The 25,041-nt window shown below is 41.1% G+C and overlaps 1 protein-coding gene and 1 long non-coding RNA gene across 7 annotated transcripts in view; one reads left to right on the top strand and one right to left on the bottom strand.

Moving 5' to 3' along the window:
- Nucleotides 1–773: 773 nt before the first annotated feature.
- Nucleotides 774–21,156, bottom strand: LOC108273221 (A disintegrin and metalloproteinase with thrombospondin motifs 16). Of its 4 annotated transcripts, XM_017482358.3 has the most exons (23): nt 20,955–21,156; nt 20,096–20,153; nt 17,860–18,197; nt 16,360–16,600; nt 15,951–16,147; nt 14,608–14,691; nt 14,336–14,495; nt 11,917–12,022; nt 11,702–11,839; nt 9,705–9,858; nt 8,946–9,041; nt 7,729–7,877; nt 7,413–7,585; nt 7,144–7,274; nt 6,563–6,686; nt 5,504–5,748; nt 5,286–5,424; nt 4,718–4,844; nt 3,009–3,213; nt 2,672–2,866; nt 2,292–2,501; nt 2,053–2,197; nt 774–1,896 (listed from the first exon to the last, which is right to left on the bottom strand). In XM_017482358.3, the coding sequence occupies exons 1-23, from the start codon at nt 21,027–21,029 to the stop codon at nt 1,781–1,783; spliced, it is 3,606 nt and encodes a 1,201-aa protein (XP_017337847.1). In that variant the 5' UTR covers nt 21,030–21,156; the 3' UTR covers nt 774–1,780. The 4 variants fall into 4 exon arrangements, with proteins under 4 accessions (XP_017337847.1, XP_047014477.1, XP_047014499.1 ...); XM_047158521.2 differs by lacking the exon at nt 11,702–11,839; XM_047158543.2 differs by lacking the exons at nt 20,096–20,153; nt 20,955–21,156 and adding an exon at nt 18,285–19,066.
- Nucleotides 21,157–21,174: 18 nt separating this feature from the next.
- LOC108273226 (uncharacterized) overlaps nt 21,175–25,041 on the top strand; it is a 39,811-nt gene continuing 35,944 nt past the window's right edge. The window contains exons 1-2 of one of the 3 annotated variants that reach the window (XR_001814269.3): nt 21,175–21,292; nt 23,097–23,219. This is a non-coding gene — a long non-coding RNA (uncharacterized LOC108273226). The remainder of the gene's footprint in view (nt 21,293–23,096; nt 23,220–25,041) is intronic. The other 2 variants (XR_001814266.3, XR_001814268.3) reach the window with 2 other exon arrangements.

Here is a 25,041-nt window from a genome sequence, read left to right as displayed (position 1 = left end):
CACCCCATTATGCTGGTAAACACAACAATCCAAGCAAATATCTGTAAATCTGTTAAATCCACTTCTACACACTGTGGCAGATAGAAATTTTTCGAAGTTTGGATTCTGTTTAGATTACTGACACAAAAATGTAGAGCATGAATATTGTATTTTGTAGTGTTTCTAGCAAGAAAGCACAACCCTGCCATGCCATAAATATAATTATTTAATCATATATAATTAAAATTAACATAATAATAATAATAATAATAATAAAAACAACTCAATTATGAATAATGAGTGGAAACAATTTACTGCCACCCCATCCACAGCTCAGGAGGCAAAAACAAATAGGGTTGCAACTGGACTGGAATAAAATGGTCACTAGAGGGCATCCAAAGTGCAGAAACGGTCAGAGATCGACTGCGTGAGTCTAAAAACAATGATGTCGAATATAAAGCTGGAAAATTGTAGCACCAAAGATGACGGTAAATCCACCGCAAATCACCAGCAGTAGTACGTAGTACGTCTCTGTATTTTGCATTTCCATTTGTGGCATATTTGATACCATGATACAAACTTCCTACTATGTGTATTTGCTAATTAAAACAAGTGGCTTCATTCTTTTTTCATGGTAGACCTTGCCATACATGGGCAATATGTATTTGAAATACAGGCGAGAAACTATTTAATTTTCGTTTTGAACACCTCAGAAATCATAAAGTTTGATTTGTTTTAGACATACACCTGGTTTCTAAACACAGTACTATGACATGAGTAACAGATGTGAAAACTTCACAGATCGAATGTGCTTTAGTGCGGAGATCCAGAGAGCCAAAGCACAGAAATTATTCTATTTATTTATTTAACAATATTCAGCAGGGCATAAATTGGCAAATATGCAACCGTGGACCTTCTGTTTCAGAATTTAAAGGCATCTTATACTAGACAACAATCCCTGAAAATTTCAAGTGTCTAGCATGAGTAGTTCAAAAGTAATGATTTATGGAACTTTGTAACTTTTTCTGTAGTTCTCGCTTTAACAGTAAAATTATGCCTCCCCACCGTTTTTTTTTTTTTGTAAAGCCTCTGTATCTCAGAAAGTAATCCAGGTACAAGTCTGACATTTTGCACACTATTTAGTAGGAATAGTCTCAACATTTCCAGAAAGTATGAAGCAAATCTGAGCTGGTCAGTCAGGAGGTCTCAGGTGATTTCACAAAGATTGACCCAGGCATATGATGATTGTGACTGAATTGTCATGGGAAAGGCCTCAGTGAAACGACACACTTTTAATGTTTAACCTTTACTTTAAACACAAACTATGACATTTATTTAATTACTTTAAAAACAAAACAAAAAAAAAACGTCCATTTTAATACAAACAGTGTAAAACCGATTCTTCAGTCAGTCCACGGCACAAAGCTCAACATTCTCCTAAAATTTTCCACAAAAACAAACAAAACAACGCAGACAGTCACTTTTATATTTTATGTGCAAAAGGCAAAATTGCAGAGTCCTCGCATCACGGCACACACTCGCACAACCAAATCCCACCCATCTCAGCAAATGCGCGTGTCCTAAATCTTCACGCTGCACCCTTCGAATACACGAACTGCAGCAATCTCTCTCTCCGTCTCTCTCCATCTCTGTCCACACATCCCTGCGTCTCAGTCTGACGTGAGCTGCTCCACATACTCTACAGACACACATGGTGTGTGTGTGTGTGTGTGTGCGTTTGTGTGTCTGTGTGTGTCGCACATGCTAACACGCTAATCCTTAATTTCATTGCTGATGCAGATCAGAAGTTGGTGTTTGAGCAGGAGAGACAGCACTGCGCCCTGTACAGGTGATGGTTACACACTCCGTGCTGCAGCACCAGGTGACACCAACTGTACGAGTCCTTACACACGGTGTCTATAACACACACACACACACACCAAAAGTAGAGTAAATGTAGCTCCAGATTCTCAAACATGTCTGACAGATAAACACATAATCAGATACAAAGAGAGAGAGAGCGCGAGAGAGAGACAGACAGAAAGATGTGCGTGTGTGTGTGTGTGTGTGTACCTCTGTGCTGCGGAGGACAGAAGTTGGTGTTGCAGATTTGAGACGCAGCCGGTTTCAAATGAAGGGAACAAGTGGATGAGGGGCGTCTGTAGAGGAGACACTGAACAGAGCGGAGCTGGACACCACCACCACATGACACTGTACACTACACACACACACACACACACACACACTCCGTCATAAACATATTAACCTCAGTGTTTTTTTGTACAGTTGTGTAACTGTGTATGTGTGTGTACCTGAGACCAGGTTGATGTGTACCACTGTGGTGTGTGAGAGCGGTGTGTGTTGACGCAGTCAGGTTGAACACACACTCTCTGCAGCTCGGCTGATGGTTTGGGTGTGTGTTGGCACTTCTTCTCGGTCAGCGTTCTCTGTTTCCCTGTCATGTCCTTCTCTACACACTGCAGAGAGCGAAGCTGAACACCTGCACCGCACGTCACTGAACACTGCGCTCACACACACACACACACACAGCTAATGAGAAGAGTAACACGACTAATGAGTTCAATCACTTCACACTCTCATGGGTTTCATAAGTGTTTATTCTGCTAGTGTTATATCAGTAGTGCTGTCTGAGACCTGTCTGTCCGTCCGTCCGTCCGTCCGTCCGTCTTACCTGTTGCCAGTGAGTGATGCTCCAGTGTGTGGTGTGTGTTCTTGGGCAGGGTTTCAGTACGCAGTTCTCCAGGCTGTGTGGTTTGGGCAGGAGCACACATTCGCTGTCTGGGAGAGCGAGGTCACGTGATCCCGGAGTTCTGCGCACACACACCACTGCCCTCCTCTGCACACCCTTACCACACTTACGTGAACACTAACACACACACACACACACGTCATGTATGAGGGTCTAGACAACAGACCAGTGGGTGCGTCTTTCAGCCCATATATAACCTAAGGTTATATATGTGTATGAAGAGTGCAGTACAAGTGTGTGTGTGTGTGTGTGTTCTCACCTGAGTCCAGGTGCCGACGCTCCATGTAGGCGGGCAGGAGTGTGTGTTACAGGTGTGTGTGCGCACAGGCGGAGGCTGAACACACTGCTCATCGCTCAGCACCTTCACCCGGGTGTGACTCGCCATCTGAACACACTGCACCTGTCGACTCTGTTCCCCCGACCCACACGTACGACTACACACACCCCAGTCTCCTACACTCCATCTGTGTCAACACACACACACACACACACACACACGGACAGCTTGAGATCAGTATACGATCAATAGTGTACAAATCACGAGTCAGTCAATCTAATATCTCCATTTGTAGATGTGTGTCTGTCTGTCAGCTGTCTGTCTGTCAATCTATCATTCTGTCTGTCTCTCTACATTAACCAGTCGGCATCTCTTTATTTCTGCCCGTCTCTATATCTATTTATGTCCGTCTGTTGATATTTTTATCCGCTAATCTGTCCACCTGTCTGTCTGTTCCTCTGTTCATCTGTCCGTCTCTTTATCTGTCGCTCAGTCAGTATGTCTGGCCATCTGTCTGTCTCTCGCTCTATTTATCTATCCATCCATCTACAGTAACATATTTTTTACCATCATATCCTGTGTGTCCTTTTTTTTTTTTTTTTTTTACAGACACTCGTCTGAGGACACTGAGGAGGCCGAGAGCCCTAGAGACTCACTCGTGCTCTTTGACCGAATGCAGAGTGTGTGTATTCTGGATTCACACCTCACACACTCTCGAGTAAAGGAGACTCATGCTGATGTCAGCGTCTTAAATTCGATCATGTTCTTATTTCCATGATGTAATGTGTAAAAATACAGGACTTCCTCAGATTTTGGGTATGGGGAATACGTGTACGTGTGTGTGTGTGTGTGTGTGTGTGTGTGTGTGCGTGTGTGTGTGCGCGTGTGAGAGTGAGAGAAATTCATTGTGTTAGATATTTATTCCCACATAAGTCACATAATAGTATCTGTGAAAGTAGGAGGAGCAAAGATTTGGGGTGGAGACTAGTGATTGGCATAACTGTTCACATTTTACTTGAAATTTACATTTCACAAATTTGCTTTTATTTGAACAAAGTTACTTAAAAAAAATACCCAGAAAAGATGGCTTATTTGACATTAGTAGTAGTAGTTATAGGGTGAAGTGTAAAGCGTGAGACACGCCGATTTTGTTTTAACTGACACAAATGACGCTCTGGGTGCCAATACTTTAAGGCGAGCGCGAAACTTTTTATCAGACCTTGACCTTCACATAAAAACTCATACTGGACATATACGTGTGTTCTACAACTGTATGTCCTATCTAGGGGGCATATTACCAGGAAGCCATGTGGAATTGAAAATGGTGCATTTTAGCTGGATCACTGGGAAGAAATTTAAAACCGAGTGAAATATATGAGAAAGTAAAACGATTATTGTGTGGGTCGCCACCAGAAAAAAGAAAAAAAAAAATATCTAGAGACATTAAATCAGCTCTATTATGTGACAAAGCTGTTCAACCAATCAGAAATCTACACCGCTTTAGCTCGACCCACATCATGGTGACCATTTCAGTCATTGTTTGAAGTTGGTGGAAAATGGACCCTCCTGTTTGAGCCGGTTCTTGTTTTTCTGAGTTCGCACTTCCTACGTTCCACAGATTCATTACTTTCTAGACGTCCCGAGTTTCATTTCCCTGACTTTTCTATACTGGTTGATCACGGTGGTGTTACCTGGGAGGGCAGGGTTGGGTGTTACAGGAAATGGTACCGGTTTTGGGTCGAGATTTGGGGTTACAGTACGACGTGTTCACTTGGACTCGCTGATCCTTATAACACGCCGCCTTCGTTTTCATCTCGCCTAAAAAGACGGAGAAAGAGAGCACTTTACCATCCAGACATCGTTACGCACTGATAAGCATCCGAAATACTGTATATTAATCATTGTTAAACACTAATTTATTAACATTATATTTGACTTATTTAGAACTTTATAAAGGATACACAAGGGACACAAGAAACAACTTGTTAGTATTACTTTGGTTGTCTGTGATCGTTTCAAGCTCATATTCGAAGTACACTATTATGTAGGCACTAATCTTGCGCTAACTGCAGGGCACTGAGTAATTATAGGGTCAAGTAGGAGGGGACAAGATCCCACCCTTCTCATTTCCACTGACAGGATGGGAACTTAGGGAAGCGTGCAGGAAATGACCCTAATTAAGGCACATCTATAACACGGAGGTCTAAACAATACCTTTATAAAGTTTGCAGAGAAACATTGGAAAGTGTTTGTGTTTACCTCCGGCACAAGTAGCAGAGCACTCGGAGCGAATCACAGCCCATGTGTATTTGTGTTTGGGCTTGGTTACCTTCTCCGTCTTGGCTTTGGTTAGTGTGTATTCCCACCGCACGCCTGGGTTCGAACCCTGCAGCAGGATCTAGAAACAGGACATACAAAATATAAATGACATGTTTATTGGCTTGAAACCAGCTAGAGGACAGAAATGTGGGCCCTACCTCTACCACCAGAGTTTCACTGGTGGGCCCTGTGGATGTCAGACCCTCAAGACCATTATAGGGTCGTTTGTAGTCAAAAACCGATCCCGCAATGGAGTAACGTCCAGGCCAGTCCACTTTCCAATGACCATTTAGATAGTATTTCCTGTGTGTATTCCTCAGGGCAAGAAAAGATCTGGAGGAGTTTGACTCCACCACACGAATGCTACGGGCACCTGCCGGGATAGTGACCACTCCATAGTACTCTAACACACAGAGACAAACACAACAGAAGCAAGGAAGTGTGATAATATACTCGTGAGCTTAAATTAGAGGCATATTGAGCTTGTTGGGAATAATCATGTTTGGTGTACTGGTGTAATGGTGTTTGGTGTACTGTCTTTGCAATTGGTGTAATGGTGTTTGGTGTACTGTCTTTGCAATTGGTGTAATGGTGTTTGGTGTACTGTCTTTGCAATTGGTGTAATGGTGTTTGGTGAATTGTCTTTACAATTGGAGTAATGGTGTTTGGTGTATTGTCTTTACAATTGGTGTAATGGTGTTTGGTGAATTGTCTACAATTGGAGTAATGGTGTTTGGTGAATTGTCTACAATTGGAGTAATGGTGTTTGGTGTATTGTCTTTACAATTGGTGTAATGGTGTTTGGTGTATTGTCTTTATAATTGGTGTAATGGTGTTTGGTATATTGGTTTTACAAATGGTGTAATGGTGTTTGGTGAATTGTCTTTGTAAATGGTGTAATGGTGTTTGGTGTACTGTCTTTGCAATTGGTGTAATGGTGTTTGGTGAATTGTCTTTATTATTGGTGTAATGGTGTTTGGTGTATTGGTTTTCCAAATGGTGTAATGGTGTTTGGTGTATTGTCTTTGTAATTGGTGTAATGGTGTTTGGTGTATTGTCTTTGTAATTGGAGTAATGGTGTTTGGTGTATCGGTTTTACAATTGGAGTAAAGTTGCTTGGTGTACTGGCTTTATAATTGGTGTAATGTATTCATGTATACATCTGTGATGTATTGATATTACACTTGGTGTAATGCTGTTTGGTGTATTGGCCTTACGATTGGAATAGTGTTGCTTGGTGTATCGGCCTTTGTAGAGTTTACAGGTAGAGTTTTTGCCATTGCAGACACCACACATGTCCAGTACGGCTGTTGAACCCAGCTCGTGGTCACAACCCACTTTCTGTAGGAGACAGTTTTACATTTTTAATCCAGACATAGCAAAACAAACACAAACACCATAGTCGGCATATAGATGAAGATGAACAGCACACACTTTGCTATACTATATAGTATGTAAAAAAAAAAAAAACCATCACCCTTGTGACCTGTATGTAGCGGTGGTGTGATATTTTGACATATTATTTAGTATAGTGTATTAGTATGCGATTTTGGACATTACCAAAACGAATGGCGCGAATCGCGAAAGCTTCAGTGATCATGATAAATGCTTAGCTAGCGAATAACACTGCTAAACAGAAGGTGTGTTGTTTTTCCATAGCCCAGCCTTTGGATGATATCATCTCGTTACTGTCTTCGCATTAGACTATTCAGTAACACGATAGTTGACGGAAACACGCCACCATATATTTGCACAATATCTACATAATACGTTCATACTGTTTGCAAGAACACGTTACCTCACACACGCCGTCGATGCACACATCGTTGCTGTCCAGTGTACACCGTGTGCCATCACGGACTTTGTTGGAAAGCGCAAAGAAGAAGTCGTAGCCCTCGGCGACGCAGTAGAGCTTGCACACATCATGATCTGGGAAGAGAGAGCAAACACTCACTTAGCTCATACAGTTTTGCACGTTCAGTAGAAACACACACATACACACATTATTATACATGCCTTTACTAGGAAACACTAGGGTGTGTTTGTGTGTATGCAAACAACACATACCTTTAAATTGCTGGTAAGGTTTCCATCTGTAGTAAAAGCTGCGAAAGGGCTTTGTGTTAAACTCGGCACACTGAGCCGATCTGAAGTCCACCGCACTCGCAGGACAGTCCACGGTGTTACACAGTTTATACACACGAGACACGCCCTCACACACACTCCCTCCATCCGCACGCCTGCAGAGAGAGACAGCAGGAGAGTGACGAACACAAAAAGGAGTCATGAGTATGAGACAAAGAGAGAGTGTTAGTGTTAAAAAGAAAGCCAGACTTATGTGTCAAGTGAGTGTTTTTGTGCGCGTGTGTGTGTGAATACACACTCGTGGCGATTGCACTGTCTCTCTCGGTACATCACGCCACTCTCACACGTCCTGGAGCAGCTCGACCAATCGGACCACTCGGACCAGTGACCGTAACCAGGCCGAGGACCTTCATCACCGCGCTTCACACATGCTCCACGACGGCACCACTGAGAGAACACACACACACACACACACATTCATGTAGATTAACTCTGAAATAAGCAAAATTTGTTGTACTTGTTTTGCTTTTACAAAATAAAAAAAAAATCGATATGTATTTTTTGTATTTTTAGGCTACCTGTTAATACCCCATTAGATTTACGAGATTCCATGAACATGAACAACCTGCCAAGTTAGCACTTAGCAAGCGTAATTACAGTGTCATTTTAATCACCAGGAGCATTTTCTGAATCATTTACCAACACATCTGAGGTAAACGTTGATGTTCCCGATTGTTTTGTCTTGTTTCCACGATTGCTTTATCTTTACATCGTCCATATTATACGCGACTTAACGGCATTGTGCTAGCTAGCTTATCTGAGATCGCTCCAATACCCAAATCACCATTCAGGATAGCGCTAACATCTGTCGTGACTTAATGGCATGACTAGCTACGTGCTAGCTCGCTGAATATTAAGTTGATTCTATTTTAATTAATTTTTTAAATAATTCACCAACCCATCTGAGGTAAATGTTGATATTCTGGATTGTTCCGTCTTGTTTCCACTGTTACTGTATCTTTGCATTGTCCATATAAGTTATTTAAAGGCTATGTGCTAGGTGGGCAAGTTGTTATCCTCAGCTCTTAGCTAGCTTATGCCTCGCAACAGTATCCATCCGTCTGTCCTACCTTCCATTCTTCCACCCATGAGTCAGTGCATTCAATCATTCCTTTGTCTGTCAATCCATCCATCCATCCTTTATTCATCTGTGCATTCATCCATCTATTTCTATTTAGAAAATCTGTACATACTTCCATCCACTCTTTCATTCATTCTTCTGTCTGCCCATCCATCCTTCTATTTGTTCATCCACCCATCCATCCGTCTGTCCTACCTTCAATCTTCCACCCACGAGTCAGTGCATTCAACCATTCTTGATGAGCCAACATGCTTTATCCCAATCTCCAGCTTTTCGTATTGAAATTCACCTGTGGGTTTCCTAAAAATGGCTGACGTTCCAATCAGAAAACTAGCTGGACGTGAACTCTCTCGTGGTGTAAATGTGATATTTACCATCTCGGGGCCACAGCTGGAGCCCTCGGCCGCCGGCATGAATTTGGTCTCGCATTTTCGGCCGGTGCGATGACACCACAGAGCCTTACAGATGTCCTGAGACACACACACACACAAATAAATAAAAATCAGTATAAAAGCATGCGACTGAAAGATGCGATCTTCTTTATAACCGTAAACTTTACCATGTTATCGCTCTTCCCTAATATACAAATCCAGTCCGGTGCGCTCTGATTGGCTGAGAGCAGCAGGGACAATAAGATTAGAAGAGCATACAGTACATGAAGTCTTTTGCTGAATCGTTTAAAAAGTCATTAGCCAGCTTATCTTGTTCTTCATACTTCAGCCAGTTGACCCAACTAAAGACCAACAAAGTCATAGCTTTTTAATTATCGGAATCCCAGCAGGACTCGTGCTACTCCTCTAGTTATTATGTGTTCGAGCCAATAACAATAACGGAATAAAAACAGATCTCGGTGGTGGCGTCTGACGTTTTTTTTTTTTTTTTTTTTTTAAGCCGACGTACAGACTTTCTCATCGGCAGTGCGCCAGTGTAAATTTAGCTAGATTTTCAGAACGTATGTCTGCGAGGACGGAGAAATCTGCACTTTTTGCACTTTCTTATACATCCCAAAGGGCTGTGTCTTATTTTAGCACTCTGTTGGGGACGAAGCCTCTGGGTTCAGTGGGTTTATGAAGATAGTGTCTGCAGTAGGGGGTCCTGAAAGTATGAGCTAAAGAAACAGTGTGTTTTCTTGCCTTTTTGAAGTTCAGTGTGCAGAGTTTGGCTTTTTCTCCAAACTGCCATTTGCACTGAGTGTCGGTGTCGTAGAGCTCGCCGGGAAGCTTCTCCGGATATTTGTATTCCTCCATCGCGTTCGGTTCGTCCGAAAGACACGTAGCTTGAGCGGTGCTGACGGAACACACACACACACACACACACACACACACACAGACACACAGGGATAACGCCTTGTAATTACGTTCATCCATCTGTCTATCAATCCATATACATTCATCTATCTATTTAACTCTCCATCTCTCAGGCCATGCTTCTATCCAGCCTATCTGTTTATCCTATTTGTCCATCCATCCATGATTCCATTCATCCGTCCAATCTTTTCATTCATTTGTACAAAATTTGTACATCCTTCCATCTAGCCTTTCATCCATTCTTCAACCTGTCCATCCAGCCAGTCGTCCATATATCCATGAATCCAGCCATCGATACATCATCAGTCCATCTGTGTGTCCTTCCTTCTATCCATCCGTCCGTCTGTCCTACCTTCCATTCTTCCCCCCATGAGTCAGTGCATTCAACCATTCCTCTGTTTGTCAATCCATCCATCCATTTATCCATCCTTTGTTCATCTGTGCATTCATCCATCTATTTCTATTTAGAAAATCTGTACATACTTCCCTCCACTCTTTCATTCATTCTTCTGTCTTCCCATCCATCCATCCTTCTATTTGTTCATCCATTCATTCATCCACGCACCCGTCGATGGATCATCTCTCCATCTGTGTATCCGTCCATCCTTCCATCTGTCCTACTTTCCATTTTTCCATTCATCCATCATCTCTCCATCTGTGTATCCATCCATTTTACATTCTTCCATCTGTTCTATCCATCATCCATACATCCATTCCTCATACGTCTATCCGCACGTCCATCCGTCCAGCAATCCATCCACAACATTAAATGTAAATAAAAATGGATAAAAACTATCTACGCTGTGGCGTAAGAGGACCGAAACACTTAAGAAACACGGGAAAGTAACTTATGCGTACGCTAACTGCACCTCTGCTTCATCACACACCCCGTCACTATTTTCCTAACAGCGCGACGTTACACGGTTCACAAGGTCGAAACCTGATATAACACATAAACAGTGTGGCAGATGAACACAGGATGCACACACACACACACACACACATCGACGCGACTGGCGCTAATGAAATCGCTCACTAAAATCGGTCCTGTCTGTGAGGAAGCTGATATTCCACACTACCCTGGTGTGTTAATTTTAAGCCCGAAAACTGAAACTGGTATTACATCATCATATCAGCACGGCGGCCATCTTGGCTCTGTTTCAGCACGACACCTCCGTAAATAGCGGCTTTAAAAAGATGACGCTACGTCTAGACGCCGGAGACAGCACGAGCGTTCTCGATTCGGACCAAGCTGTCCCTTTAGATCTTATAGTATTACGACTGTAAGGTTTATTTTTAATTTCTTCCTAACTCCTGTTTATATGAGTGCTTAAGTATATATATTTAAAAAACAGATTTCAGCTATGTATTGTTATGTGTCCATCCATCCATCTTCTATACCGCTTATCCTTTTCAGCGTCACGGGGAACCTGGAGTCTATCCCAGGGAGCATCGGGGTACACCCTGGACAGGGTGCCAATCCATCACAGGGCACAGACTCACACACCCATTCATACACTACGGACAATTTGGACATGCCAATCAGCCTACCATGCATCTCTTTGGACTGGGACCCGGAGGTTTACCCCCGCAGCACGGGGAGAACATGCAAACTCCGCACACACGGAGTCGATGGGAATCGAACCCCCGACCCTGGAGGTGTGAGGCGAACGTGCTAACCACTAAGCCACCGTGCGCCCTAGTGTTATGTGTATATAAACAAATCTGTGTATAAAAGTATACAGTTTCATGAGTGGGATGCCCCGGTCGTAACGCTGTAAGAGAATAGATACGAACATTTCAGAAGGTGAAGGTGTAGGTACCTGAGAAAGCGCGTGAGATACTGACGGCTGCAGGACGACCAGGAGAAGAGTCCGTTATCTCCCGCTAATGTAGGGGACATGATGTTCCCTGTGGACTTCTTACACACGTTTCCTTCACCATCGTGCACCATTCCAAAACTGAGAGCACCAAAATACAACTGATTTCGAAGAGATTCATGAATGAATAAGCTAATCGACGAGGGAATTGCTCTTACTTGTGGCCTGACTCGTGAGCGATGGTGAAGGCAAGTCCGAGTCCCGTGTCCTCGTTAACGGTGCAGCTTCGGTATTTACTACACATCCCACTGATCGGCGCCAAACCTGGAGGGACATCAGGATCGGGATCGTTAAAACAGCACCCCCCCATCCCCCACTCCTAGAAGTTTTATTCCTCTTAAAACCACTGCGGTTTACCAACAAACCCACATTTGACCGATTTAAAGAACGACATCTCATACTTCTGGAGCGTTTAGCACTGACACTGGAGACTCCTTCCATAAGTGTTAAAGGAACGTCTCCTTAGAGTTTCAGCAACAAAAATTGGATATAAATTAGTGCAGATTACATATCAGATTACCAATATAAGTGTAGAAGTAGGACCTTCACTTCGATTAAAGGAAGAAAGAAAGAAAGAATCACAAAAAAGAAATGTTCTTTTTGAACTATTTGTCGTTTAATTCGTTATTTTAAAAAAATGAAGGATGGAAGCAGACAGAAGGAAGGAAAGAAAGAGAAAGAAATCACAAAAAATAAATTTGTTTGTTCTTCCCTTAACTGTTTTAATTAACGAAAGTTGTCGATTAATTAATAATTTTTAAAAAAATGAAGGAAAGAAGCAGAAAGAAAAAGGGAAGGAAGGAAAGAAAGAACGAACGAAAGAGAGAAAGAAAGAAATCACGAAAAAAAAAGAAATGTTTGTTACTTCCTTAACTCTTTTAATGAATGAAATTTGTCGTTTAATTAATAATTTAAAAAAAAGAAGGAAAGAAGCAGGAAGAACACAAAGAAAGAATGAAAGGAAAAAAAGAACAAAAGGAGAAAAAGGAAGCATTAAAAAGAAAGTATCGGTTAATTAATGCTTTGTTTCTTTCTTGTTTTTGTTTGTGTTCTTTTTTTCTTTTCGTTCTTACTTTCTTTCTTTCATTCACACACATCAAGATCGTCATGGGGAAGAAATGATAGTCTTTCATGTCTATGGGGAAAAATCTGAGTCAGTGACTTGATCACTATCTCTCTACGTCTCTATTCTTTGAATTCGTCACATTTTTGTAACTTTCTCTGCTCGTCCTGTGTTTTTCACTAGCGGCATTAAAGCGTGTGTTTTTCTCTTCCGTGTCCGAACACACAATCTGTGTGATCTGTAAAAGCTCTAAACGAGGTGCAGATCACACGGTCAGCCATTCAGACCGTTTTCCCGCTCCGTCAATCGGACATGGACGCCGAGAGACGTCTTGAGTGAAGAGAGCGAGAGGCTAAATGAAGCGCATCACTAGCCTTTAATCTTCTCTGCTCTGACCTGGCACAGGCGTGAGATCTTCACTCGCTCCCTCCTCTCATGCACTACAGGCTTTAAAGAGGTTTTAATCACAGCCCACGACCCCCAATCACCGCGTTCCCAGGGGTCTTTGAACCGCCGCATGGTGGCTAAAGAGCACAGCTAACAGGCTAATACGGCTGAAGGGCTTACAGGTTCGAGGTTGGAGGAGCGGCGTTCTCACACTCAGGTAAAGCAGGTACAGGAAGAAACAAACAAAAGAATGAAAGACGAAACCACAAAGAAGGAACCGAAGAATGGAAATAAGAGAGAAAGAAAACGAAACGAATGGAGGAAAGAAAAACAATACAGAATCAAAGGAAAGGATTGAGAATAATGAAAGAAGGAGCATGAGGAAGTGAAAGAAGGAAACGTAAAGAATGACAGAGAAACAAATGAAGTGAGAGTACGAGGGAGAGTAAAAGGAAAAACGAAAGAAAGAAACGAAGAAAGGAAGAAAAAAAACCCCACAAAAGAATTGAATGTATGGAGAATAATAAAAGAAGAAACACAAGAAAGAAAGAATGTTATTAAGAAAGAAAGAAAGAACAAATGGAAGCAAGGAAGGAACAAACAAAAGAAGAATGAAACAAGAAACCACAAACAAAGAACTATAGTAAAAAAGAAGAAAAAAAAAAAAACTAAAGAAGGAAATCCATAAATAAATAAATAAATAACTGAACGGATGTATGAAAAATAATAAAAGACGAAATACAAGAAAGAAAGAAAGTTAGTAAAAAAGAAAGAAAGAAAGAATGTTAGTAAGAAAGAAAGAGCAAATGGAAGCAAGGAAGAAACAAATCAGGGGAATGCAAGAAGAAAGAAGAAAACCCAAAGAAAGAACTACAGAAAGGAAATAAGGAAGAAATTAAGAAAAGAAAAGAAAAAGTAATACCGAAATTAATATCTTAATTTCTTAATCCAGTAAGAAAGCAAGAAAGAACACATCAAAGTAAGGAAGAAATAAACAAAACAATAAAGATTCGAAGGAACGCAATGAAAGAAGGAATGCGGAAAGAGATAACTAAGGAAAGAAAGAGAGACGTGAATAATAGAAGGAAAGAAAGGAGGGAGTAAAGGCTCGTCTTTGTGTGTTGTACCCAGCGTGTCACACGGCTCGTTCTTCCAGGAGCAGATGTCCAACCCCGTCAGCAGGATGGCATGATCATGGCGACGACCTTCACGACCCGCCAGAGCCGACTGCCACTGACAGAAACTGCTCAGAGTGTGATCAGCGTGATGACTAATCACCAAACCATCCTGAGCCCAGGGGAAAGAAGGGGAGAGAGAGATAGAGAGGGAATAAAAAGTTTAATAAAACGGCAAAAAAATATATTAAAAAAAAACAACAACAATGCAGAAGGATCCTCACCTGCTCTCCGCTCAGCAGGATCAGTCCCACAATCACTACATTAATATCTCCTCCTATCGTTCTGTCCTTAAACAGGGTGGAGACCTGCAGGAGAAGAAAGAAAGAATTAAATAAGAGGAGGGAATGAGATGACTGGAGGATTGGGAGAGAGATGGATAGATGGAACGATATGTAGACGTAAAGACAAAACAAGGAGAGTGAAAGAAAGAAATGAAAGGAACGAATAAAGACAGTCAACTGGAAAACTTGCAGTTGGATGGATGGATGGATGGATGGATGGATGGACAAACAGATTTATTAGGATGGTATATGGTGGTAAAAGTCAGAAAAGAATTAATAGAAAAAATGAACAGAGAGATGATGGACGGACGGATGGATGAAGAGGCATGAATGGAAACAATGAACATGGACAGAGACTGGCTGGGATGGTTGGATGGATGGATGGATTTGGTGGCGGAATGATTAGACGGATGGATGGATACACCAGACAAACAGTTTCAGCAAGGCGTGGTTGGTGAAGGTGTATGTGGTAATGAAAGAAAGGAACAAATGGAAGCACGGAACAGAGATATGGAAGGATTGGGGTGGACAGATGGAGGGATGGATGGATGAATTTGATGGATGAATGAATGGATTGTTGGGTGACGGATGGGTGGATGAATGGATAAAAAGGATAGATGGCTGGATGGATGGGCAGATGGATGGATTATTGAATGAACAAATGGATGGATATATGGGTGAATGGATGAATTTGATGGATGGATGAATGGATGGTTGGCTCGATGGACAGATGGATGAATGGATGGCTGGCTGGATGGATGGATAGATGAATGAATGGATGATTAAATGAAAGAATGGATGGGATATATGGGTGAATGGATGGCTGGCTGGATGGACAGATGAATGGATGGATGATTGAATGAAAGAATGGATGGATATATGGGTGAATGGATGAATTTGATGGACAGATGAATGGATGGATGATCAAATGAACGAATGGATGGATATATGGGTGAATGGATGAATTTGATGGACAGATGAATGGATGGATGATCAAATGAACGAATGGATGGATATATGGGTGAATGGATGAATTTGATGGACAGATGAATGGATGGATGATCAAATGAACGAATGGATGGATATATGGGTGAATGGATGAATTTGATGGACAGATGAATGGATGATCAAATGAACGAATGGATGGATATATGGGTGAATGGATGAATTTGATGGACAGATGAATGGATGGATGATCAAATGAACGAATGGATGGACATATGGGTGAATGGATGAATTTGATGGTTGGATGAACGTGTGGACAGATGGAGAGACAGAATCACCATGTTGAGGACGGTGAGGACGAACGTGGTGACGTTCTCTCGCCCGTGATTCTCCATCATCTTCTGATCCACGACCACCAGCGTCTCCACGTTGCGTCTGGGATTAGCGCTTAGCGTCGCCGCTCGCCTTCCTCTCGGCGCTGATTTATACTCGTCAGGAGCAACGTAAACATCTTCAGCGGGAGGTCGCGGCACATCTGAGAGACGAGAAGAGCCCGATTACAGAAGGATCAAATCTAACAATAAACAGTATCTAAAGCACCATTTATGCTTATCGCCATGGTTACGTTCTGACACGGTTACGTATTAAAATAACGCACGCAATCCAGCCAATCAGAATCGAGCATTTCTTGTTGCCATTCAGGACAACGTAACACTAATGTCATAAATAAATGATGTCCTTACATACATTTCTTCCTCCTTCCGCAGTAGTGTTGTTTCTGGTGTGCTCCGGGTCCGTCGTCGCTGTGGAGACCATGACGTCGGCGACGGCGTTTGGCTCCGCCCGAGCGTCCCGGTATGTGTGTGTGGATCCTGTAGAGGATGTGTGGATGGTGTTCGGGTGCTGCGGTGTAGTTCTCGTTCTGTAACTGGTGCAGGAGGAGCGGCTTCAAGAAGTAATCGGCCTCCTGGGTGCGGATCAGACCTGACTACACACACACACACACACACACACACACACACACACACGAGTTTATATATATTAAGTTTAAATGTATCATTAGCATGTGTTAGCATGACCTGTATATGTGTGTGTGTGTGTGTGTGTGAGAGAGTGTGTACACACCCATCTTCAGATTACACAGACAGGCGTAAATAGCGGTTGTAAATACAGAACCGGACAGGGATCCACACCACACCACACACACACACACACACACTCACAAACATCCTGTCTCAGTGTCACCCCACGTGCAGCCTCTGGAGCAAGCCGCTAACTCCTCATGCTAATTCCTCACGCTAAGTTATCATCATACACTACTACCGTAATGCTAACTACGCTAAAGAAACCCCACCCCCCAAAATTCTTCTCAGGTTAATATACACCGAGTTGAGCAGCAGTTTGTTTACGGTGTGTGATGCTAGCTGCGCTATTTCAGATCAGTGACGATGTTTCTGTTTTCACAGGATTACCTCAGCAGATATTAGCGAACTATGCTAACATAGAGGCATCCATGTTTTTCCACTACAAGTCGAAAAAGACATCATTCCAGACTCCGACTTCCTGCTCCTGAGGTAAATCGAATGCAGCACAAAGGCCACGCCTCCTTGTCTAAAACACAGGCCAAGGCTCTTTAAATTGTCCATAACGTGACCAAGGCTGGATTTTTCCGGAAGACGCGACAGAAATGTGCGAAACGAATACACGATGATACAGCGAGCGCACGTTCCAGTCTCCTCGTGGATGTCTTAGCTAACACAGTAGCATGCTAGTATTCCTTTTACATGTTTCCACGACAGCGCTAATCTGTGCTAACGCTAGCGAAGTCTGTACGTGCAGAGTGACGAGTGGTCGTGAAATAGAGGAAGAAGTTTGTGACGGACACATGGAAAATGCATCTTAAACCGTGACCTTCTCGCGTCCAGTGACGACCAACATCACGACAAACTCTTCACGTCCTCGCTCAGGACTTGGAAAGGGAAAGTCCGGGGAAACTCAGTGTCTTTAGGGATTCACAGAGGATTCTCTGTCCTCCAGTAAACATTCGCTGACCCTGAATTTATGTGGTTTCAAGGAATTTGGTGAAAAAGTCATGAGAAATCTGACGGCACATTTTTGTCACTCTCTCAGCAGCCTTTCTTTCTTTGTTTCTCTCTCTCTCACACACACAGATGAGAGAGAGAGAGAGAGAGGGACAGCTGAAAAAAACCGACAAAATGATGACTAATCTACAGCCACCTGACTCACCATCCCGGCGCACGTGGATAGCGCCACTCTAGAGTTGACCTTTGACCTCACAGAGCCTTGATAGAAGCAGAAATCCTCTCCCGGGAAGGTCTCCAGCTTCTCGGTACCGTTTCCGCTCAGAGTCTGGACGGTAAATCCCGGCGCAACGAGACCGCCGGACGGACGCAGCTCCATGTGGAAGTCCTGTCCGAGGCCGCGGAGCCGGAAGTGCGCCGTGGGGGCGGGGTCAATCCCGTGATCCTCCGGTGAGCGCTTCCTCCTGCGACAGTGATGAGCGACGGCGTGGGAGACGTAGCGGCCGTGACGGTCCACCTCATACGGAGCCACGATCTCGTACTCTGTAAAACAAGCACGAGAAGAAAAGATAGCGGGATGGACGTGATGTTAAAGATCTCATTTAACACGATTAAAGACAAAATTATTACGTTGTGGAAAATGACGTCGTGAGGAAACGGCTTTTGGTTACGCAGCGATCGCGAGAAAACAAAGACAGGGAAAAAAACCCAATAACACACGGCCGCTTAGGACTTCCGGACAAGTCGAGTGTGTATGTGGTGAGAGCCGTCACTTCAGAAGTGTGTTCAGAGGGAGCGCACTAAACCCTAAAAATATCAAGATGGTGGTCCAAGAATACAGCCGTCCCGCTGTCTGGGTGGGACAGACGTCCTTCCTGTCTCCCCTGTCAATCACAGAGACCCGGTGTCTTTCATCTCGCGTATACAGAGCAGTTACGTGTTTCAGGTTTCACTACTATGTTGCCAAATCAGTCAGAGCACGAGTAACAGGAGGACGCCTCAGGACTGTTTACGCGTGTGTCGTGTGTGTGTCGGTGGGGTGGGGGGTGATTTCTGGGTGAAGGAAGAAGGGATGGCTGGATAAACAGATTCAGTGATGGTGACTACGTAAAGAAAAAGGCAAAACAGGAAAGAAGGAAAGGAAGTAAGAAAGGGAGAAATGGTTGGAGATGAATGGATGGCTGGAGGTGTTGATGTTGATGAAAGAAAAGAGCAGAAGACCAAAGAAAGAAGTAGACAAGAGGAGAAAGAGGGTAGAAAAAAATTAATGGGGATGAAAGAAAGGAACCAGGATAAATCTGAATAAACAGATTCAGTGAAAGTGAATAAGTATGTGTTGAAGGAAAAGAGGTGAAAGAAAGAAAGGAAAGAAGATAGAAAGAGAAAACAGTGGGGAATGTATATGGAATGAAACAACGGAAGAAAGAAAGAAAGAAAGAGAGAGAAAGATAGAGAGAGAAAGAAAAGGAAAGAGAGAGAAAGAAAGAACAGAAGAAAGAAAGAGAGAAAGAGAGAGAAAGAAGAAAGAACAGAAGAAAGAGAGAAAGATAGAGAAAGAAGAAAGAAAGAAAGAAAGAAGAAATAAAGAAAGAAAGAAAGAGAAAGAAAAAGAAAGAGAGAGAAAGAAAGAACAGAAGAAAGAAAGAGAGAAAGAAAGAGAAAAATAAAGAGAGAGAAAGAAAGAACAGAAGAAAGAAAGAGAGAAAGATAGAGAGAGAAAGAAAGAAACGGATGGGAAATGTATATGGAAAGAAAGAAAGAAAGATAGAGAGAAAGAAAGAAAGAAAAATAAAGAGAGAGAAAGAAAGAACAGAAGAAAGAAAGAGAGAAACGGATGGGAAATGTATATGGAAAGAAAGAAAGAAAGATAGAGAGAAAGAAAGAAAGAAAAAAAGAAAGAAGAAAGAAAGAAAGAAAGATAGAGAGAAAGAAAGAAAGAAAAAGAAAGAGAGAGAAAGAAAGAACAGAAGAAAGAAAGAGAGAAAGATAGAGAGAGAAAGAAAGAAAGAAAGAAACGGATGGGAAATGTATATGGAAAGAAAGAAAGAAAAAAAGAAAGACAGATGAATTACAAAAGAGGAAAGAAAGAAAGGTGAAGGATTGAATGGGTTGCTGCATGAACAGATTCAGTGGAGAAAAGCGTGATTGGATGAGAGACAGCAGAGTGGGCGGGGTTATAAAAAGGAGCAATTACACAGACAGCAGTTTTCACACACTTGCCTGTGTATCTTTAGGATTAAAATCTGTCCACTAGGGGGCGGAGCCACGTAGTTCTCGCTTACAGAAGTGGTCATGTGATAAAGGAAGACTAGCTACAGGGCGGAGATTAGCTAAGGGGCGGAGATTAGCTAAGGGGCGGAGATTAGCAAGGACTAAATGAGTAAATTGACAGAATTTCACCAGAATTGAATTTTAAAAAATGCTACAACTTCACTTCTCACCTGTGTCTGAAGGTAACCGGAGAGACTCCAGCAGTGAGGGAGAGCTGGATTCGGCACTCTGAAGAAAATAAAAAAATAAAAATAATACAAAATTACAGCTTAATTGACCAATTATATCAGAAATAAACCAATCAGTGTTGTGCTGTTGAAGGAAGAAAGAGTGTAGAGAAGTGGTATTATTTTCCTGTGTGTTTTATTTCTCTTATACCACAGCACTAAGGCACTTTTTTGTTTATTACAGAATGACACATCATACTTTTTTTTATTTTATCCATTTATAGTTGCACTGCACATATGCGAACGATTAGCGGCTTACGTTAGAGCAGCTATAACCAGCTGTTGTAAACGCCTCTGTCCTGAAGACTTACAGCTTTACCTCCGACACTGTAGACTCCTTCCGTAAACGTCTCCTTACATCACATAAACGAGTAAACGACTTTACATTTCTGTGGTTTAAAACGTAACCTGAAACAGAGAGTTGTACCGCCGTTTTCGGCGAAACCGTACAGCTTTGTTTGGAAATAAAAAAAAAACAACAACAACAAGCAAACTCGTATTTTTACGGAATATATATATATTTTTTTTTAATGAAAAGAATTGTATCATCTAATTTGTATTTGTTTGAAACACAGTGTACTCAATGTCAAACATTCTTGGGTGTCATGATATCATTTTGATGGTGAGTATGTGATACTTGGTCTAGAAATCCAGATTATGACGTCATTAGGTGCAGCATTTAATCGTGCTGTATTTACTGTGTATTTTGAAGATCTATGTAGAAATTGAGTGTGACTATTTAATTAAAAATGTAATTTAATTTAAAAAAAAATGTATCATTATTATTATTATTATTGCTCACCTCGAGACATGCCAAAATGAGAATAAACACACACAGCACGAGCCATACAGTCCAGGTCCTTCCTTTGTGAGCCATTTCCTCTCAGGATTAAAACTAAAACTCCAGAGATCCGCACAGGGAGCTGGCGCGCGCGCGCGCACCACCGGACCACCGGATCTTCTCCGGGCTTAGAAGTCGGGCACTGCAGGATATTTCTGCTTGTGCATCATCACCGGCTCAGATTTATTCCATTGCACGTGCATCAAAGCGTGCAAAAAAAAAAAAAATCCACTTGGATGCGTTTTGGTGTAAAGCTGGAGACGCATCCAGGAGCGCGAGACTGCTTCAGAGTTTCCCCGGTAAATGGAATGATCTCTCTCTCTCTCTCTCTCTCTCTCTCTCTCTCTCTCTCTCTCTCTCTCTCTGTGTGTGTGTGTGTGTGTGTGCACACCCACAATAAACTCATGAACGCATCCTAAATTAGAATAACATTTCCCCAATCACAAAATGCGCAACATCAGCGGTTTAGGCAGTGTGTGTGTGTGTGTGTGTGTTGGGGGGGTGGGGGTGTAATTAAATCTGGAACAGCATGGCCCAATTGATGTTAGGCTCTAGCCCTAACAGAAAATTCGCACGAATTAAACTTCACATCTGCAACAGATGTTTTTATTATTATTCCACATGTGGTTTTCTCACACGATTCATTTTGTTTGTGCACGTGGCACTTTCAAAAGAGGAAGATATAAATCGTGTAAAGAATCATATGTGAAAATAAATGAGTCACGTGTGAAACAGAATGACGTTAATGTAAATGAATCACGTTTGAAAGAATCATATGTAAAATAAATAAATAAATAAATAAAAGTGAATCATGTGTATCATCTGCATGTGAATCATCCCATAAAAGTAAGTGAATCATGTGTAAAGAATCATGTATGGAAAGAAATGAATCGCGTGTAAAGAGTCACGTGTAAAAATAGATTGTTTGTATATAAAAAAAAATCACGTGAAATGAAGTGAATCAGACTGAACGTAAATGAACCCTGTGTCAAAAATCACGCCCCCCCCAAAAAAAAAATCACTTATAAATTAAAGATTCATATGGTGGTGGTGGTGGTGATGGGCGTGTAATCACGTGTCAAAAAATCATGAGAAAGAATCTTGTGAAAATAAACGAATCGTGTGTAAGGAATTACATTTGAAAACATATGAATGTGGGGAATAAATAAGGTGAATATTAATGAATCATGTGTCAAATAATCACATGGAGATAAATGAAGCATGTGTAAAGAATCATATCTGAAAACAAATGAATGTGGGGAAATAAATAAGGTGAAAACAAACGAATCATATGTAAAAGAATCACGTGAAAATATATGAATCATGTGTAAACGAATCACATGAAAAGAAAAGAATTATGGTAAAGAATCATATTTGAAAAGAAATGAATGTAGGGAATAAATAAGGTGAAAATAAACAAATCATAAGTAAAAGAATCATATGAAAATAAATGAATCATGTGTGAAAGAATCACATAAAAATAAATGAATAATGTGTGAAAGAATCACATGAAAATATATGAATCATGTGTAAACGAATCACATGAAAATAAAAGAATCATGGTAAAGAATCATATTTGAAAAGAAATGAATTTGGGGAATAAATAAGGTGAAAGCGAATGAATCATGTGTCAAATAATCAAGTGAAGATAAACGAATCGTGTGCAAAGAATCATATTTGAAAACAAATGATTGTGGGGAACTGGCACCCTGTCCAGGGTGTACCCCGCCTCATGCCAGATGCTCCCTGAGATAGGCTCCAAGTTTCCCGTGACCCTGAAAAGGAGTAAGCGGTAGAAGATGGATGGATGGATGATTGTGGGGAACAAATAAGGTGAAAAGGAATGAATCATGCGTCAGATAATCACGTGAAGATAACTGAATCGTGTGTAAAAGAATAAACAAATCATGTCATAAAGAATCACACGTGAAGAAAAACGAATCATGTGTAAAATAAACGAGTCGTGTGAATATTAATAACAGTTCTCATGACTTTTCTGTAAAACAGGCACACTAGTCATGTTGCTGCGCCATTCGGAAATATGTTAGACTGGTAATTCTCAATCCTGATCCTGGAGTAATTTCTTCCCTGCACATTTTCCAGTTTTCCCTTCTCCCAACACACCTGATTCAACTAACCAGCTAATGAACCCATCTGAGTGTTACTGGTTCATGTGTGTGTGTGTGTTAGACGAGAGACAACAGAAGACACCAAACATGGCTTGAGGTAAGAGAAACATTTCATATTTATATCCAATATTTCTATCAGAGTTTCAGTTCAGGTCTATTACACACTGCTAGAGACACTTGATATGTCACTCAGAATATTAGGCTCTAATATAAATATTTATGATCCCATTCGCTGTATATTCCTGCTACAAGTAGCCGTGACTAATCCCCAGCTGTCTCACTGAGAGTGTAGGATTTATCCTTCAGCATTACACTGGGGTTTAAATATTAGCCATGCTGAGGATAAAGAAGCTTTTTTTTTTTTTTTGGTGGGGGGGATTTAATGTAAACATTAAACTCTGGCTCTGTTCCCAGGGCTACTGTTTCAGAGAATTTACAGTCACTCGAATAAAGCACAGTATTTAAAACAAATGAAACAATGATAGTTGACATTACAATAGTCGGAGTTAACATCTACAAGCCCACTTGTTAGTTCACTTACAGGTGACGGTTCACGTTAAATGATTACATTTATATCATTACACCAATTTACAGAATTTCTGAGCTTTAAAACAAATGTACACTCACAGTGCATTATGGGTAATGAGTGAGGAACACCAGAAGCAATTAAAATGTTTTTTTTTTTTTTAAAGTCTTTAATGTACATTACCATTATTTGCTCAAAGAAAAGTAAATAAATCCATACGAATATTATAAAGAATTTTAAATAATTTTTTAAAAAAAGAAGGTCTTATTACTTTTTAATTTTTAAAAAACAATTAGCTCATTATTACTGGACTACAGAATTACTACTCCATTAATAAAAATTGAAAACAAAAAAAAAGGGTAAATAAAAAATAAATAAAATGCATGCCATTTCATTTAAAGTATTTTTCTAGACTAGTACATTTCTAAAATGCTCTAGAACATTAAAATAATAAAATAATTGATTATTTGCCTTATGTTTTTTCAATTCGTATTCAATTTTTGCTACTGCAAGTGCGGAAAAATGATGTTTTTAAAAATGGCATGTTTTTTTTTATTTCCTGTTATTACAAAATGATAATAATGACCAAAATATCGTTTTCTAAAGTATATTTTAGAAATAGAATTAAAATAATTAGGGGGCCAAGCACCGAAAGTGCATAAGCACCCTATTGTTATTCTACCGTTTCTTCTTCCTCTTCTTCTGGCTAGGGTGTCTATGGCAGCCTGGTAAAAAGTTGTGAAATTTGGCACACTGATTGGGGAGAGTCTAAGGAACATTCTGACCAAATTTGGGTCAAGTGCTGCCAACGCTCTAGTGCCACCATCAGGTCAAATTTCGGCCTAGTTTGGAAGCATGTTTATGGTCATAACTTTTGAACTGTGACGTCAATTTACACCATCTTGGACTTTCTTAAAAACTATTGTTTTTTTTTTTTGTTTTTTTTTTTGCGAATCCTCCTACATATTATGTCCAATCAACACCAAATTTGGTACACATCATCTTCAGCCCAACCCAGACAAAAATTATTAAAAGAATGTCGATATTCCAAACAATAACATACCGAAAATGATTCCAACTAAGTGCCGTTTTTGCTCCTCCTCTTCCAAATTTTGTCCAATATTCACCAAATTTGGCTCACATCACCTTGAGAACTGTTTAAACAAAAATGATCAAAAGAACTCTGATATTCAAAACTGTTATCCCATAACGGACTGGCAAATGCATGAAACTACAAATCATCCAGTAAATTGATTTTGATTTCGTTACCGAAATAGAAGTTGATAAAGTTAATAAAGTGTATTGAGATTTCTGCACCTGTCATCCTTCATTAATACAAACAAGAGTCTGTTTTCAGTTCTCACAGACTACACACACTGTTTGCTGAGCGGAA

This window comes from Ictalurus punctatus, chromosome 1 (genome assembly GCF_001660625.3).
Source record: "Ictalurus punctatus breed USDA103 chromosome 1, Coco_2.0, whole genome shotgun sequence".
NCBI lineage: Eukaryota > Metazoa > Chordata > Actinopteri > Siluriformes > Ictaluridae > Ictalurus > Ictalurus punctatus.
The sequence above is the reverse complement of the archived record's forward strand: the minus strand, read 5'-3'. Positions and strand labels throughout refer to the sequence as shown.